We start from the raw sequence: 17,059 nt of genomic DNA on the forward strand, positions 1-17,059 counted from the left end.
GGGGGGGGGGGGGGAGGAGAGCCCCAAGAGCTCATCAGGATGCTGAAACAGCAGGTGGGACCATGGTGATGAAGGACTCCATGCATCTCAGCAGCCCCCCACCCAAACCAGACCTGGATGAGGATGCAGCGACAGCCGGGGGCTGCCTCTGTTTTCCCTTATTCATTTTAACCCCAGCATGTTTCTGGGGGGTTGCTTTGCTTTGCTCTGACAGTCCTATCTTCTGGTCAGGTGGTTTAGTCCACAGCCTGTGCCAAGTCAGATGCAGAAACTTCATCATATTACACAAAACCCCCCTTTCTGCATCATCTGACATTAGGGCTCCCAGGAATCCAGGCACTTCTCATTGGCAAAGTCAGGATTGTGGTGTGGCACAGAGATAGCCTAGAAAGCCAAAAGATACCCCTCCTAAAGACCCTGAGGGTGAGGGTGAGGGTGGGTGGCAACAGGGACAGTGCCCCCGTCTTGGCTTCAGCTTTATACCATGGGTCTGGGGGTCCGTGTCCCCAGGGTCAGACTAATTATATCCTCCAAAGAGCTGAAAAGACCTGATTTTACTGCAATCTGTCTGCTCATTGCAGCATAACAGAAACTAGGTTTGTTTGGGGACTTTCCATTAAAAAAAAAAAAAAAGATTTTATTTTACCTAGAAAAATGCAAAGTTTTAAAAGTAAACTCATCTTTTTGTGTCTGTATGCTAGACTGCTTTCCTCCTAAGAATAACACAAGTGTCCTGTTTTACTCGCCTTCTTTGCATTTAGGTCAGCGGCTGGGTCACCGGGTCGTCCCTCCACCCTCTCAGCCTGTTCCTTAGGGCATGTTGCTCTTTAGAGCCCCTGAAACTTGTGGGCCAGGAAGATTGCTCTGCACCAGCCTCAGGCAGAGAGCCAGCTGCACATTACCCTGTGCTGCAGGCGTGTCTGGGAGCCTGAATCCCTGGAGTCTAATTTTCAGATAGAAAGAAAGCGTACTGGGCTGCACCGTGACTGCCCTGTCCCCTTGCTGGAAATCAAAGTTAGAACCTTCCAGTTACACTGGCTGCTTCCTCCGCACTTCATACCTCAGCAATGGCAGCACCCGACATGGCAGAGTCCAAAGCAGATCTTACTCTTCAAACATGAGGGCAACAGAGTGCTCGGTACAGCTGGCTCTCGTTTCTATACAAAAGGCTAACCTGATTAGGGGTTGAATTGTGCCCCCCAAAAGAAGACAGGTTGAAGTTTGAACCCCAGTTACTCAAAATGTAACTTACTTGGAAATAAGGTAGTTGCAGATGTAATTAAGCTGCGGTCATGCCAGAGTGAAGTGGACCCCCCTGATCCAGTGTGGCTGGTGTCCTCACAAGAAGATGGACATGGGAAGAGGCAGACACACAGGGCAATCACCATGTGGGCACAGGAGTGATGCAGCAGCGAGCCAAAGGGCTCCAGAGATGACCAGCAAAGCCCAGAAGCTGGGACAGGCGGGGCAGGGCTCCCTACAGGTTCCAGAGCAGTGTGGCCCTGCGGGCACCTGGATTGCAAACTTCCAGGCTCCAAAACTACCGAACAATGCATTTCTGTTGGTTTGAGCCACTCGGCCACGGTGTCCTGTTACAGCAGTCCTAGGAAACTCACGGTGATCCGCAGGCTGGACAGGACTTGGGGGAGATGCCACAGGGCCTTGGTCATCTCCTCCAGATCCCCACTGTGCACCCCCTAACTGCCCACCTCACCCACCTGCACCCAGTCTACAAAGAATTCTACAAGGATGGAGAATTTGTCACTCAGACTTCAAGAGCCATAGCAGGATCTGCTTATGAGTGGCCCTCGGTGGGGACAAGACCTCTGGTAGACGACAGCAGCCCCCGTTGCTAACTAAAAGAAATTTTTGAGAAATCTGAGTAAAATCTTAGAAAGTACAACAGAACCCTCCTTGTGGACAGAGAGTTTCAGAAGAGGTGTCTGCACACGGACGCCCAGTGATCTGCAGGCCGTTTGGGTCTTGCTACTTCTGAGGCCTGTTTAGGTCTGTTTTCTCCCATCCTCTCCCCAGACCAGCAAGCGAGGCTGCCCTTGTCTCTTGCTTCCTCTACATTCCTACTTTCACCCACCACTACTTTAAGTCAGGTGCAAGATCTGGGGAGGGAGGTGGGGCAGGTTCTCCCTGCAAACCAAGGTTCAAAATGCATTAATGTGAAGAGTCCACAGAAAGGATCTCCCACAGCAGGTGGCTTGTAGACACATTCTGTGTGTTAACTGAAAGCCACTCAGGACCTAAGGTGCATAAGGGGGGCCCGGCTCTGCTGGCCATCAGTGTGGAGGACCTGAGCTGGCTCTGTAGTTTTGGGACAATCGGTCCCTTGTGTGGGAATGCAGATGGAAGCTGAGCTTGGATTCGTTACACGGGTGAAGCTGCTGCAAAATCCCGACCTGGGCGTTAGCATTTTACTCTTTGTTTGAGCTTTTAGTGGTAACAGGTGGGATGGGGGATGGCATAGCTTCTTTCTCTGGCCCTTTGGAGTTCCCAAGTCATGTGATGCTCATGAAACAACACGAGAACCGGAAGCCAGTACCAGCTTTAGGGCGCCAGTTGGTGGGCACTGCTTTCACTAGCCAGTCAGTAGTGTCTCTGCAGTACGTGTAGAAGAAAGGGTTTACAATTCACCGAGTTCAGCGTTGCTTTTAGACAGCACAGCTGAAATGACTGTCACTGGCCCAGAGAGGAGCAGCTCCATTTCAAGAAGTCAGTCCTGGTGAGACGCCATCCACGCCACCCTCAGAGACAGAGACCTGCCCCTGGTGGCTGAGCATGGACTCTTCCAACCCATAGCAGGTGGCAGGTTCCATAGGGAGCAAGGAGCCTTGATGCAAGCACGACCTTTCTGGAGGGTTCTTGGGTTTCCAAGGCCATAACACCCTGGCACTGGGTGATCATGTCTCCTGGCTCCCACAGGAGTCCTTCCTCTGCACGTGGCTCTTTCAGTCTGTCCGTGAGATTTGCTGATATGGACGTCCTCATCTTTTTCTCCAGCTCTTCCCAGCCCCACCCCTTCCCTTATCGGCCTGCAGTTAACACTAGACATCAGGAGTGGCACTGATGAAGAGCCCTCTCTGCGTCACTTGTGCAGGTTTATTAGTGCATCTGCTGCGCTGCCCTCACCAGTCCTAAGGCAGGCATCAAGACTCTTTGACAGATGAGGAAACTGAGGTGTTGACAGGTTTGTCCAGGGTCTCCCAGCTCAGGATCCCACTCCAGGCTCTCCCACCTCACAATCCACCTGAGCTCTTCAGTTTCACACCAAGTTCTCTTAGTACCTCATTCACCTTCCAACTCTATGCAGGAACCAGAAAAATCACAAAACAAGGCCACCAGAGCAGGAAGCGATGGCCTGAACTCCATTAAACCTACTCTATGCTGCTTCTGTGACAGGTGCCCTTCTATGTTCAGGCCTTCCTTGCAGTTAGATGTGGGAAATACTCACTTGTCAGCCCATGCAGGACTTCCCTGGGAAGGGCAGCAGACTCTCCTGCACCAGCACACATGTGCTGTCCGTCACTGGCTGGGCGTGGCCAGGATGAGTGACAAATGTCTGCCTGGACCTGAAGGCAACAGGCAGGGTACGGGCTTTCCATCTCTGATCCAAAGTCATATGAAAACGAGTAAGAACTGGCTCGAGATAGAAAGTCATGTGAAACTGTGTGATTCATAAGTGGGAGGAGCGTGTAGACAATAAGTTCCCCATACCTCATAGGATTCACAGTTTCAGTCATCCGTCTCCTTCTGTGAGCACGAATGAAAACACTGAAGAACCCACATACCACTTATACTGATCCCAAATGTAGACAGAAAATGATATTAACATTCTGCTCGTCCTCCCTTTCACATTTGTTAGAATCGAATAAAGAGTAAGAGTCTGTATTAACTTGGAATTATTTTTTCTTTTTTGTGCTTTCAAATTTGGGAGGTTGGTTTTTGTTTGATTTTGTACTTTGGTGCATCTGGTCTGGAGACACATTTGAAATGTGCATTTGGTGGGGTGGATTCCAGACATGCACCGGGGGGTTCTCAGGTTTGTTGGCGCTTGGATTCTAAGCCCTGTGTGCATGTTGTTTTGTTGACGTCTGTCTGTCGGCTGTTTGTTTGCTTTTTTACTAGACCAGGCATTTGGAAGGACCTGAAGACCATGGGCTCCGTGTCTCTCTCTATCTTCTTCATCACGCTGCTCGTTCTGGGTAGACAGGTAAGGAGTCTGCTCCTTATAGAACACCTCTGAGTGCAGGTTCATCATGCTCCGCTGGTGTGCACTGTAGTTCTTTCATACAAATTCTTAAAAAAAAAAAAAAACAGAATCATCACACAGGAGAAAAGTGGGTAGCACAGGGTGTGGGCTAGATGCAACTGCAGGGAAAGTCCCTTTTCCCACAAGAGGTAAACATTGTAAATGCCAGGAATATGAATCAACTGATTTCCTGCGAAATCCAAAAATAAATTTTGTATGTGCATAAGCCCCAAAAGCATCCCCCATGGATTCCAAACAGCTGATTGTATTTGGGAAACACCCTTGGCTGGGTTTCCATGTGTACGTCAGGATGGATCGGTGCTTCTTCTGTTTGGAGGGGATGGGATACTTCTGCTGCCATTTGTAACCACTCTCTGTTAAAAATTTTTATTTTGTGATGTGGATGAAACTGCTCCTCCCCCCTTGGGCCCTCTACCTTCTTCTGTTCTCCTAGGAGAGGCTGAAGATGCAGAATTTTAAGAAATACTCTTCTTCTTCCTATGTACCAGGCCAATCAGACGACAGTATTACCTGAAGTCAGGCAGCTGTCCTCTGCCAGTATCTGCTCTGAGTCCTGTGATATGGGCAGGGCAAATGCCATTTGGCAATAACCAATTAAGAGGGGACGCTGACTGAACTGTGTGCATTATTAAACAGTCATGTTAACTGAGAGGCCCTGTAAGACCTGTGAGTTCGGATCTGGCCTCCAGTTCCCCTGCCCAGAAGCTGTTAGGCATTGCACAGATGGGCAGGGCCTGCACCTGTCCCCCTCATCCCCACATCTGGAACCGACCTACCCACCCAATCAGTGTGATCTGTGTCTTTCCCTAGGAGCTAACACTGCAGTAGTCCCTGGGCTGAGCTGTCCTGGCCTGTAAAGCCATGGAAGACCCCTTCCTTCCCACCCCAGCCCCTCGGCCCACCCTGGCTCTGCCTTCAGCATGTCTCCCTTTCTGATTCCCAGGGCTTGTGGTTGGACAGGCTGCTCCAGGCTGTATTTCTCATTACTTTCCCCGTTTCTCATTGGCTGGTTTGTTCCTCACTACTGATCAACTTGCTGCTCTTACTCACAGCACAGACATGTCCTTCCTCAGAAACCCTGTCATTAGATGGTGATGAATAGGCTCCTTGCAGAGCAACCCCTCGGTGGCCATTCCTCAGGAGCCACTGTCCCCTGGTGGGACCACCCTTCCTCCGTGTCCCACTGGTCATGCTTTGTCCTGGTCCCTCCTGCAGAACCATCACTAGGATCACTTCACCAGCACGTTAAGAACCCAGAGTCAAATTAAATGCTCCTGTTGTATTTAGTCGTCGAGACTCCCGACATTCCATGCCACATGGTGGTGCTTGAGGCCAAAGGCTGACAAGAGGTCCTCCTCTTCAACTGGTCTAATGTAATCAAACGTATTCAGGGCTGTGGTTAGACACTGATTGGACACCACTGTGTTGGTGCCATTACTGTAGCAATAAGTACTGTGACTCTCCAAGGGCCTAGGAAGCTGTGGCTCCCTAAAAGATGACTTACTCTTCATAGTCACTGGGCCATAGCTGGTTACCTGTTACCTTGTCTGTGTGTGGCACTATGGAACACCAAGGTGGGCCAGGAGGCAGACCTTCGTCCACACCCTGAAATGAGTCATTAAGGTCCCAGGTCCTCAGGGCTACAACTTTGATGTCTATGACGCGGTGCCTCTGTACACATGTCCCAAATCACTTGTATGTTACAAATGACCGCCCCACATTGGAAATAGGGCTCAGCATAGCCAAAGCATTCATGGCCCTGAGTGTTTCCTGATAGGTTTACTAAATGATAGTGTGGACATTTCCACATTTTCTGCATTGTCACTTGTCCCAAGGGTCGCCCTACCCAATGACCATCTTTTTTGAAATGACAGAGATGAACTTGCTTTCTGAGCAAATTAGTACCTGGCTATATCTACTGCTCCAGGTACCTAAGTCACGTTAATGAGAACACTGCACATCTCTCATACAAAGTCTGCAGTACCACCCTCCGTACTAAAATCGAGTCTAGATTGAAGCATGAGCCAGCTCCAGCCCTCTTTTGATGAAGGGAGAAGCTGTGTGTCACCTGCATACAGAGGAAGCACTTGCTCTCTGGGAGGCTCTGCTTTCCCAGTGGGGTGCAGTCACCATGGGAAACGGGCAGGTGGCCTGACAGGGAGGGAGGCTGACCACATCTTGGGGGAGAGCTCAGAGTCCAAGGGTCAGCAGCATGGCACACTGCCCTGTAGCCCAGCCCAGAGACTCCTGCCTTGCACCTACAGAAAGAAGGAAAGTGTTCTAGCTCCTCGGGGGTTTTCAGAACTAGACAGAGCATGGAACCGCCCTGAGGCTGTCATGAATGTCCCAGCAGAATGAGGCCCTGGGAGCTCCAAGAGGCCTCCAAAATGCATGGAGCAGCTCCAGACAGAATCCAGAGACGAGAAGAGAGGCAGGGCCACTGGGCAGGGCTGGAGGCCCAGGGAAGCCTGCGGGCTCTCCCGCTGCTGCACGTGAGGTGGCCCGAGAGCCCCAGCTCCCCCTCTCAGCTCTGGACAGTCCCTGGGCAGGCTTGACCTCTGCTGGATCCTCACAGGCCTGCCTGTGTCTCTGTGTCAGATCTCCCTCTCTCTTCTCTTGTAAGAACTTGAGTTCTTTTAGGATTTGGGGATCACCCGAGATCCTTAACTTAATGACATCAACAAATACCTTGTTTCCACATGAGGTCACATTTATATATACCAGCAGTTAGGACCTGAAACTTGGGAATACTACTCAATTCATTACAACTGATTTAGGGTAGAAACATTTGTCTTCCTTTGGGGTCTTTCCACAAGAGTTTCTATAATAATAGCTACTCAAACATAAAGGAGAGACTTCAAAAGCAGATTGCATTGCTTAGAAGGTAATAGGTTAGATAGGTAGGCAGATAGGTAGGTAGGTGGATGGATGGATAGATAGATTGATTAAAGATACAGATAGATGGTATAGAATTGTACTGAAACAAGCTAACTTTATAAAGACAAGAGAGGGCCTGAATCATATCATGGTGATTGCATAAATGTGAGCAAGAGATTAGATCAAAAACAGGAGGCTAAGTTCCCACAGTCCCTTCCAAGGGCAAACTCCCAATGACGTAAAGGCCTTCCTCTGAGCCACCTCTTAAAAATTCGACACTGCACTGAGGTCCAAACTTCCAGCCCATAACCCTTTGGGGGATACACTGAAGCCATAAACCATAGAAATAGGTAGAAGGATGAGGGAAACAGAGGTATAAAAAATTATTCTACATGTATAATAAGAATTGTGATGCATTCTGCTGTCATATATTAAAAAACCAATTAAAGAAAAAAAAGAAGAAGAAAGATGAGGGAAAATATCACTTTTGCCCAGTGCAGCTGGTGCCAAAATACTGATCTCTTTTTAGTAGGAGACCGACAGAGGCCTTGCCTATGCTGTGGTAGCAGCCTCTTGCAAAACCTGAGTGACATCTTGTTGTGGCTCACAAGCCTTTTGTTACAGTAACAGAAAACTAACTAAAACACTCTAATTTGTAGCGGGTTGCTGCCGGAGTAGGCTCTCTGCGGGTGCTTCTGCTGCTGCTCCTGCCTTGGGGCCTGATTTGGATGTGTTCTCTGTCTTATCAATCCCCCCCCCCATATTAACTCTGCTGCTTTAGTTTAAAACCAGCCTCACTGCTTTACCCACCCAAATCCAAGTAAATAGTCTGTCCTCCAGGTCAGAGGGCCTTTCTGGTGAGTGCATAACATGGGCTTTGTTAGGACAGTGGGTGGTGAACTTGGCATTAGCATAAAACCTTGAATGTAAACACACCTTCAAAATATCTGGCTTGTAGTCTATTTTGAAAATGTCTTTCTACATGAGGTAAAATAAATGCCACACCAGAGGAGGAGGAGGAATGTGTTTGGGTACATCACACACAACACGGCTGATGATTTCAGATTTGAAAATGCAGATTTTCAAAAACTCCCATTTGTGCATGAGTGTGTGCATGTAAGTGTGTGTGTGTGTGTGTGTGTGTGTGTGTGTGTGTTGTTATATTTTATACTGTCATTGTTCTAATTGACCAAACCAACAGAACTAACAAAGCACTGCATGTGGCTCTTCTTTGTATTTGCCTGTCACAAAGTTGCTGTGTGTGCTGAAATACACCCTCTCCCCTAAGCCCTCCTGTGCCAGAGGGGCTCAGCCAAGGCTCTTTCATTATAGTGAATTATTAAATCCCAGGAAGCACAAAGTGATGCCAAGACCAAAAGCACCCTTGTTGGTAAATAGGCTTCTCCATTTCTATAATATGATGATAACTGAATTTTAAAAAGCATCATATTTTAGTGCATTATAAAACATGAACACAGATGTTCTCACTAGCAGGCACTATCTTAATTAAATGGTATCATCACATGCTTTAGTCCACATATAATGGAATTCTCCTATGTACAAGGCAATCCTCAATGAAAAAATCCATATCTTACAATGAACTCTTAATTACTTAATTCATGTAGGGGCAAACTGGTTCACAAATACTAAAGGAGAACTGCTACCAAGGAACAGCATTTTTTTTTAATGCAAAACATTGACCAAGACACTTTTTCTACTTTGGATCTTTCATTTTCCATCATTAATATTCTACTATGAAACACACACACACACACACACACACACACACACACACACTTGAAGCCATCTTTAACCAGGGGGGGAAGCCTCACTGTCATTTTGACCCATGAGCCACCCAAATAGCTCATTCCTGGCTCCTGCAGCTTGTTTGTCACTTCACCTGTTCTGGCAAAACCGTGTGAGAGGCTGATTGAGGGTCATTTTGGGGGACCGAGGGCTTTGTGGGGAGGGTGACAATTCTGCTTGGGGGTTCTTTTTACAGTTTGGTTTTGTTCTTTTTGTTTTCTCTTTAAAACCTCCACTCTCTGGCAGGACACGATGCCTATTGTTTCTTTACCTCTGTGTCCTCTTGTAACAGAATGAATATTACTGTAGGTTAGACTTCTTATGGAAGAACAAGTTCAAAAAAGAGCGGGAGGAGATCGAGACCATGGAGAACCTGAACCGCGTGCTGCTGGAGAACGTGCTTCCCGCACACGTGGCCGAGCACTTCCTGGCCCGGAGCCTCAAGAACGAGGTCAGCCCCTGGGGTTGGGCCGGGGCGGGGCAGGAGGAACTTGGGTGCGGTGGGACTTCGCACATGTGCACAGCTGGCCTGGAACTGTCACTTTCAAGAGCATGCTGATTGGTCAAGAGACATCAGCTGAGAATAGGGCATTAGAATCACCCAGCGTCTGAGCAAGGGGTTGATTCATTATGCAAGGTTTTATGTAAAGTTCTAAATGTGCATTCTGAGGTGCTGCCGTTCTAAATATGCCCCCCCAAAGTGGCTACTTCCCTCTCCTGGTGTGGGGGACTCCTTCCTCACCAGCCATGATGGAGCCCAATCAAGAGTCCTTGATCAGCCATGCAGCCTGCAGGCCCAGGGCGCCTTGCTCCCAGCTTCCCCAAGAGCCTTTTAAGGAACTTAGAATTTCAGAGATAATGAGATAATTTGTGAGACCCACTGCATTTAGCAGTTATCGACACAAGAACAGAGTCTTGAGTCTGTCCATATGAATGGATGGAAATGGGAATTTTATGGAACATTACGGGAATGGATAGTTAGCTCGAGCTGAAAAGACCAGGCTGTCATTAAAATGCTGAAAAGGTTTATGCAATGAAACATCGTGGGATTGCAGAGATCACCAATTACAAGAGCAAGACACAGCTCTGCAGACAGACTTCCTTTGAAAGCATGCACAGGAGCAAGGGCTGAGTGCACATCCCTGTGCTCAGGACTGCAGAGACTCGGAGCCATCACTGCACTTAGGAGATTGCCTCTGAGGTTCAGGAGTGGACAGGGAGGGTAGCAGAGGGAACTCATTGACAAATGAGCTAATAGTAGATGAGCTCGACCCAGACGATACCAGAATACAAAGCAGCATGGTGTGGGACAGCACTTCTCTATGGCATGCAGGTGTAGTGGCAATTGGGAATGCGGTGCAGGGGGCGTGAGGGGCTGCAGGCCAGCTCTCTCATCTCCCTGAGAGCGTGCAGGGCATGGGAGCCTTCCAGGCTGTGCCCTTAACGATTTCCTCCCCTGGTATTTTCTACACTCAGGAGGTATATCAGCAGCCTACTGGCCTGTTCATCACAGGAAACAAAATCACCGTACCTGTTAAGGAGCTGTCTATTGTCATTAGCAATATAGGAGCCAAATATCTGTTGTCGATTCAGTTTTAAGTTCAGTATGTTCTTGCCCATGTTGCCCTGTGGCCCAGCTGGCATTGCCCTGGATGTAGAGACAAACAGGTCAGAAGCAGCCACTCTCCTGGGTTCCTCCTGTGTACTGGAGCCTATTATGTCCAAGGACACTGGGAGTGCAAAGGTCAGGGTCCAGGATGGCCACCCTGAGCAAGGGACTTCTGAATCTAAACTAGCCAGGAGATGGAGTCGAGGAGGGAGAGAGATGGGGAGAAGATTCCAGGCTGTTAGGGGCTACTCTCCCCCTGGCACCAAGAAAGCACCTAGAGAAGACTTGGAAGAGCCCTTGGGATAGACAGGAAGAGGTAGTGGTGAAGGTGCAACCACAGGTCTGGCCCTCCCCCATGGTGTTCCTGGGCTGGACTGCCTTGTCTGTTTGCTTGGCTTATTCTAAGGTTGCCCTTTAGAAATAACACAGAAAGCCTAGTTGAGGAAGAAGAGAAAAGCGTACAGCTATACGCCATGAGCTCACATCTTAGCCCCAACTCTGTCTGCTCTTGTGACCTTGAGCCAGTCTCTTCCGGGGTCAGAACCTCAGTTCCCCCATTTGTAAAGGGAGAAGAAATATTCCTTCCTTTGCAGTGGTGTCGGGTAGAGTGTAGCGTGTTTGCACAGTGCTGTGTTCAGGGGAGGTGGCACTTCACAGAGCAGAGCACAGGGCCCATGTCCACACTGGTGAGACCCAGAGCAGGGAGCACCTTCCCTTCGCATGACCCTCAGGTTCTCTGAGGGAGGGTGGACACTTCTCTCTGAGTCTCCTGATCAGTGCTGCCATTTGAAGTATTAAAAGGGCACACAGCATCTCCTGTGGCCCTCCCCACTCAGGTGGCTCCATGTCGTGGGACAGGCTGGCCCCACCTATCATGAGTCTGAGCTGAGAGTCAGGAGCCTGGGCTGAGTCCTGCTCTTGCTACTGCCTCACTGCGTCTGGGCAGTTGGGGACCTCTTCAGGAACAAAGTGGAAATCAGCTCATTTAGATGAAAACAGCTCTGTGCTTTGTTTCCTCCCTCCTCAAGTAAAGAAGGTCCCTGGGGGCCTTGCCACAGCCACCTCCCTGTGTGTGCACAGGAACCCACCTTTAAGCTCTAAGATAATCTCCCCTGTGATGGCCAGTGTCTGTCTACTGCGCTCCGAGTGGTAGCTCTTGAAGGTGGCTGTTCCTTCCCTAGGGGAACAAAATCCCCAGATGTGCTCCTGACCATGGCCAGCCCAAACCCTCCAGGGAAATGCGTAGGAGCACAACCGTGGAGCCTCCCAACCGTGGCACAAATGGCTCCATGTCTCGTAATGGCCACGTGAATGAAAAGCATTTGGATCTCTCTCAGGACCCAGACACTGTGGGCTACTCAGGAGGGTGGAACAACAGACGCTGATTCCCAAAGCTGGGACAGTACACCAGAGAGACACTCCAAAGCCACTGTTCCACTGCCCAGCTCGCAAGATCACAAAGAGACGCGTCTGAGCACATAAACCATAGCAAACTCCTGCTCCTGCCTCCTGTGGAAGGCATCAGACTTCCTGTCCTAGTGTGACATTGTCCCTAGATAGAAGAACCCATTTTCTTGACCTAACAAGGGACTTCTAACCCTGCAGGACTTACTGTGAGTGGCTCTTCACAGCTAAACAGGGCTGGGGCCTGTGTTTTTTAAGAGTCTAGCTGTCTTTGAGGTTCTGCCCCTCCACAATGTTAGCACCAAGCAGGCGCTCCCTGCTCAGCTCTCTCTGCCTAAGACGGTCCAAGCAGAAGCTCTAGCTGTGATGGACTTGTGACCCCCTGGAGTGGCGTCACTTCCTGCAGACTCCAGCAGGGCAGGGCAGAGTGGCCAATGCCAACAGCAGCAGTTCTCCAAGTGCAGGGTCCCCCATTCCTGTTAAAACTGCCAGCTCCTGGGTCCAGTGGAAGCCTCCCTCCACCTGCTGGTCCCTTCCTGGTGACCCAGAGCAATGCTCCTGCCCAGGTCCAGCACCTCTTAGCTGTTGGACCTGAGCTCCAGTCTCTCAGAGGTTAGTGCTACTAACTTTAGAAGCAATAATTCACATAAGACTTTTCGAGCTGTGCTGGTGTGTAACCAACCTTCAGACTTCGCTACCTTTTAAACAAATACCTCAAGCTCTTGTAAAACTTGGAGAATCTCTGTGTCTGGGGATTTATCAAAAGCTTTCAGGGAAACTTCCTTCCCCACCTTTTCAGGGCCTGAATAAAGTGGAGAACAAAACCCAATGTCATCCTTTTCCATGTGACACTGGAGACAAAGCACTCCAGGCAGCCTCTGCCTCCCTGGGTCCTGCTGGGTGGGAGTGGAGGGTTCACTGCCTCTGGATGCAGAGAATGAGGGGTTCATGGACACCAGCCTTTCAGCCAGGGGACACCCACCACACAAGCCCACTTCCAATGAGCTCCTCGTGATGTTTCCTGTGAGTCTTTTGGAAAAAATCTAGGAAAACAAGACTTTTGCCAACAAACAACAACAACAAAACAAAACCACAGAAAAACAACAGCTAAAACAAATGAAGAACAACCAGACTTGGTGTCATGTTTTGTTTCCCTCCCTAAGATCAGCTATCCATGCGCCATTTCCCACTTGATTGGTGCAGCTGACTCCTTGTGTAATACCTGCCCTGAGCCTGAACAGTCTCTGGGGGCAGAACCCAGGAGTCAGGGCTCTGGGGGACCCCAGGGAGGCAGTGTCCATATCCCTCTGAGACACAGTCCATAGTTGATGATCACCTTTTGAATCAGGGGCAGGTTCTTGGGCATCCTTCACTCCATGGTTTTCCGGAACAATCCTAGAACAATAGCATGCCTTATGCCATGACCTATGCTCACAAAGAACCCTCTAGACTGTCATTTTATTCTCCTACCCACTGCACATATGTACAAAAGAAATTAATTTCCCTTCAGAAACAGGGAGTTAAGAATGATTCCATCACTGTAACAGTCGAGTCCACAAAGCTTTTATTTGGATGAAATGCTGTTCACTAAGCCTCTGCTGGGACTGCGTATGCGTAGAGCTAACCACTTGTGCCTGAGCTTAGCTTTGCAGCCTCCTCCTCCTCCTCTTTCCCCTGGGGAAGTTGCACTTATAACTTCCTGAAAATTCTCTGTCAGCTGTGACTTTCTTGGGCAGGTCCAGCCCCAGGCCCCCATTCAGGCTGGGAGCAAGGCCGTGCCAGGAGCCCCCACTGTTTTAGGTGATCTGCTGGATCCTCTGCACCGTAGGCCAACAATGTTCTCATCGCTTCTTAAGAAGGCTGCATTTTGTCACCAAATTGACCCTTCGCTGAATTCCGGTGATGGGGAATCATGGATCATTTTGAGCCAGACAGCCTCTTTCTGAGAATGCCAAAATTTGATCAAAAGAAGAGGCCACTTCAGACATTTGGGGAGAAACCCCACTTGCAAACAGTGCTCCCTCCTCTGATAACCACAAGGGCCTCAGGACCACCAGTTCAACCCCTAACAGCGTTCTGTATGCATGGGAGGGACGGGCCAGAGTGCACTTGGCTTTCAGGAGATGCTGTTGTATTTTCTAACTGTCTAGGTACTAGTTGACAGTCGGGGACACAGGGTACTAAGTAGTCCCTGCATAGACCAGTGGGAAAGGTCCGAGTGTGGGAGCCCATGTTATGCAGCCTGGATCAGTAAGAGGGAGCACCACCACTGGGAGGCTGGGAAATCCAGGAATTAATGAGGTCCCAAACATTTCCTAGAACATAGCAGGCTCCCTCCAGCCTGCAGAGAAGCCCCGGCCATCGCTGCCGGGCCTTGAGCAGCACTGCGTGCAGTTTGTTGTTATGTCTCCATATTTGCTATCTCTCCAACTGGACTCTAGTCTCTAGGAGGTGTTTTTACGTCTGCATTCTCAGACCTGGTGTTTCCTACCTGTCATGGCAGACCATCAAGGATCAAGGGGACAAGTCCAGGGTGTGTGTGTGTGTGTGTGTGTGTGTGTGTGACAGGGTATTACTATGAATTTCAGCCTGTGATACAAAGGGACAGTTGCTTTCATGTCCAAAGGAAGTGCTAAACATGGTGCAGGATTTACAGATGCCATGCTTGGAAGCCAGCTGTAGTTCCTTCAACATGTGGCCAGGAGATTAGAAGTTGAAAGAGGGTTGGAGGACAGAATGTAGTGGGAATGAGACCCACCCTAAAGGACAGTGGGGACTTTCTTCACCTCTGGACTAGAGAATGGACCAGAACGTCTCAGTCTAGGATGTGCCCATGACTGTGTCTCTGAGTGGTCCTAGGAAGCTCTGATGGACGGTACTGATACCTGAAAACGCCAGGGCCAAGGCTGAGGGTGGCTCTGGGCCCCAGAACTGGGAGCTGTGGTTAGGACTGTACCTGGGCTGCCGGGATTTGAGGGGCAAAGAATACTGAATGTTGCTCACGGACCAAAGGAGAAAAAGAGAATTGTCATGGGGTTTCTCAGATCCTGTTTTATAAAGCTGTTTGGAAGGGTGAGCGGACCTCAGCAGAGAAGCCAGAAAAATAGCCCAAGAGCCCAGGCTGAGAGTGACGACAAGCAGGAGGAGCAGACATGACCTTCCTCACAGCTTGAGGGTGCAGCATCTAGGGACGGGGGTGGGGGGTAAGCAGTAGGAGCTAACAATCCATGAGCCACCAGGAGGAAAGCCAGGTGTGGGTGCGCGGGGAGATGCAGTCAGTGGAGAGCCGTCCTGCCTCATCCGTCCGTCACGCCATCGTACTCCAGGCAAGCGCTCTACAGCTGAGCTACAGCCCCAGTCCCAGTTACGTCTTTCTTCCCTATTACTACCCTGAAGGGTTTGTGAAACCTGATACAAGACAGGGAACTAGAAGAACCAGGCAGAGGGAATAGAAGCCAACTGGAGCCCTTCCCATCTGTGTCAGCCCAGCCTGAGGAAGGGCAAAGGCCACACACTGAACCAGGTCCAGCTCTGACTGCTCATTGGACTCGATGCTTAAGTGTCGATGAGAGGACCTTGCGTCACCCAGAGTAGCAAGAAGAGCCTTGCGATTGTCGCAGGTTTTCATCCTGGATAGGAGATGAAAAAGGAATAAACGGAAAGGACAGTGAGCATAGAAACACTTGCTTTGAGGTGACCTCTTGCTGAGCTTGTTCGGTGGATTGCGAGTATGTGGATGCATATTTGTCAGGCGGAGGCTCACCCCTGGGAAACAGATTTGGGATCTGGCAGGTGAAAGAAGATGTGAGGCACAGCTGGGATAATAGACGTGCTTTATTCAAGGGCAGCAGCAGCCCCCAGCTAGCCCACCTGAGTCTTTCCATAGACCTATTTTATATGCCAGCCAAAGAAAGCCCAGTGCCAACAGGTTACGTAAGTGGGCAGATGCTCAGGTGTTTATGACCCTGAGTACCTAAGCTGAATCAGGGTGTCCATGACCTTGGCTTCATACTAAAAACAGTCCACTAGGAGCCTAACTATAGCCATCTTGGGCCTCCAGTATTGAGAGGACATCAAACTCACTTTCGATTCCAAAGCTCAATGATACTTTCCGGTGGCTATCTGCTGAGAAGGGCCACCCATTCCAGATCCTGGATTTCAAAACCTCCTCAAGGGTTGCCCACCCGTCTTAGCCCAACCCCCAGATCTCTGGATGTATGAGGAACTCAGGTCATCCACCATTTAGCACACGGTCCTCTCTAGTCCCATGCCCAATCCAAAGGCCTGAGGGAGACCCTGGTGAATTAGGAGTGTGGCTCCATGCCCTGCAAGTTTTGTCGGCTCCAGAGAATTCAGAAAGCATAAAAGTCCCCTTGCTTTCAAGTACTTACAGTCCTGTGGAATCCCTGAGTCTCAGGACCAGGGGACCAGGGATCGCCCCAGGGATGAGGTTCTGTTGAACAGTGGGAGGCCAATGTATCTGCCTTCTTGGAAGACCCATGGATGATTCCCCCATGCATTCCTGTTAAGAGCTATAGAATGAGAGGACGTGTCAGATCCAAACTGCCAATCAACTCAGTCCTGCATTTCATCTTGTTCCCACCCCCAGACACCTTCAAAACTCAAGGGGAAGAGAGAAAGATAAAGGCACAAGATTTGCAGGTGATGGGGGCTCCGTGCTATCCCCAAATCCAGGTAGCATAGCCATGGTCATCTGGGAGACTCAGGATAACGTGTAAATGTAGATTGTACAAGGGAGGACTGCACGCATGGCCAGACTTTCTGTGCCTCAGTTTTCCCATCTGTGGGTAAGAATGACAGCACAAGCCTCGTGGGACTTGGTCCAAGGAGAGCTAGTGCCTCCAGAGTGATCGGGGAGGCACCGTGCTGTCCTGTGGGGCTCTCAGTAAGTGCTGGCTCTTACTGTGCTTGTGTTTGTCATCTTAGTCCCTCTGAGGCTTGCTCTGGTCAATGTCAACTGACAGTGGTGAAAAGCAGGGTCCAGAAAATGTGTCCTGGCTTGCTAAATATACCCCTCTAGTTAAGAGCAGGGTTTACTGAAGTTTACACTACTTTTATAA

The 17,059-nt window shown here is 49.6% G+C and overlaps 1 protein-coding gene across 1 annotated transcript in view; it reads left to right on the forward strand.

The window, feature by feature from the left end:
• Adcy2 (adenylate cyclase 2) overlaps window positions 1-17,059 on the forward strand; it is a gene marked incomplete at its 5' end in the record, with an annotated part of 357,231 nt that overhangs the window by 312,683 nt on the left and 27,489 nt on the right. Inside the window, 2 exons of the mRNA XM_015490394.2 lie at window positions 4,138-4,222; window positions 9,258-9,416. Of these exons, the coding sequence (XP_015345880.2) occupies window positions 4,138-4,222; window positions 9,258-9,416 (244 nt within the window). The remainder of the gene's footprint in view (window positions 1-4,137; window positions 4,223-9,257; window positions 9,417-17,059) is intronic.

The sequence above is a fragment of the Marmota marmota genome, unplaced genomic scaffold, assembly GCF_001458135.2.
Source record: "Marmota marmota marmota unplaced genomic scaffold, marMar, whole genome shotgun sequence".
Lineage (NCBI taxonomy): Eukaryota > Metazoa > Chordata > Mammalia > Rodentia > Sciuridae > Marmota > Marmota marmota.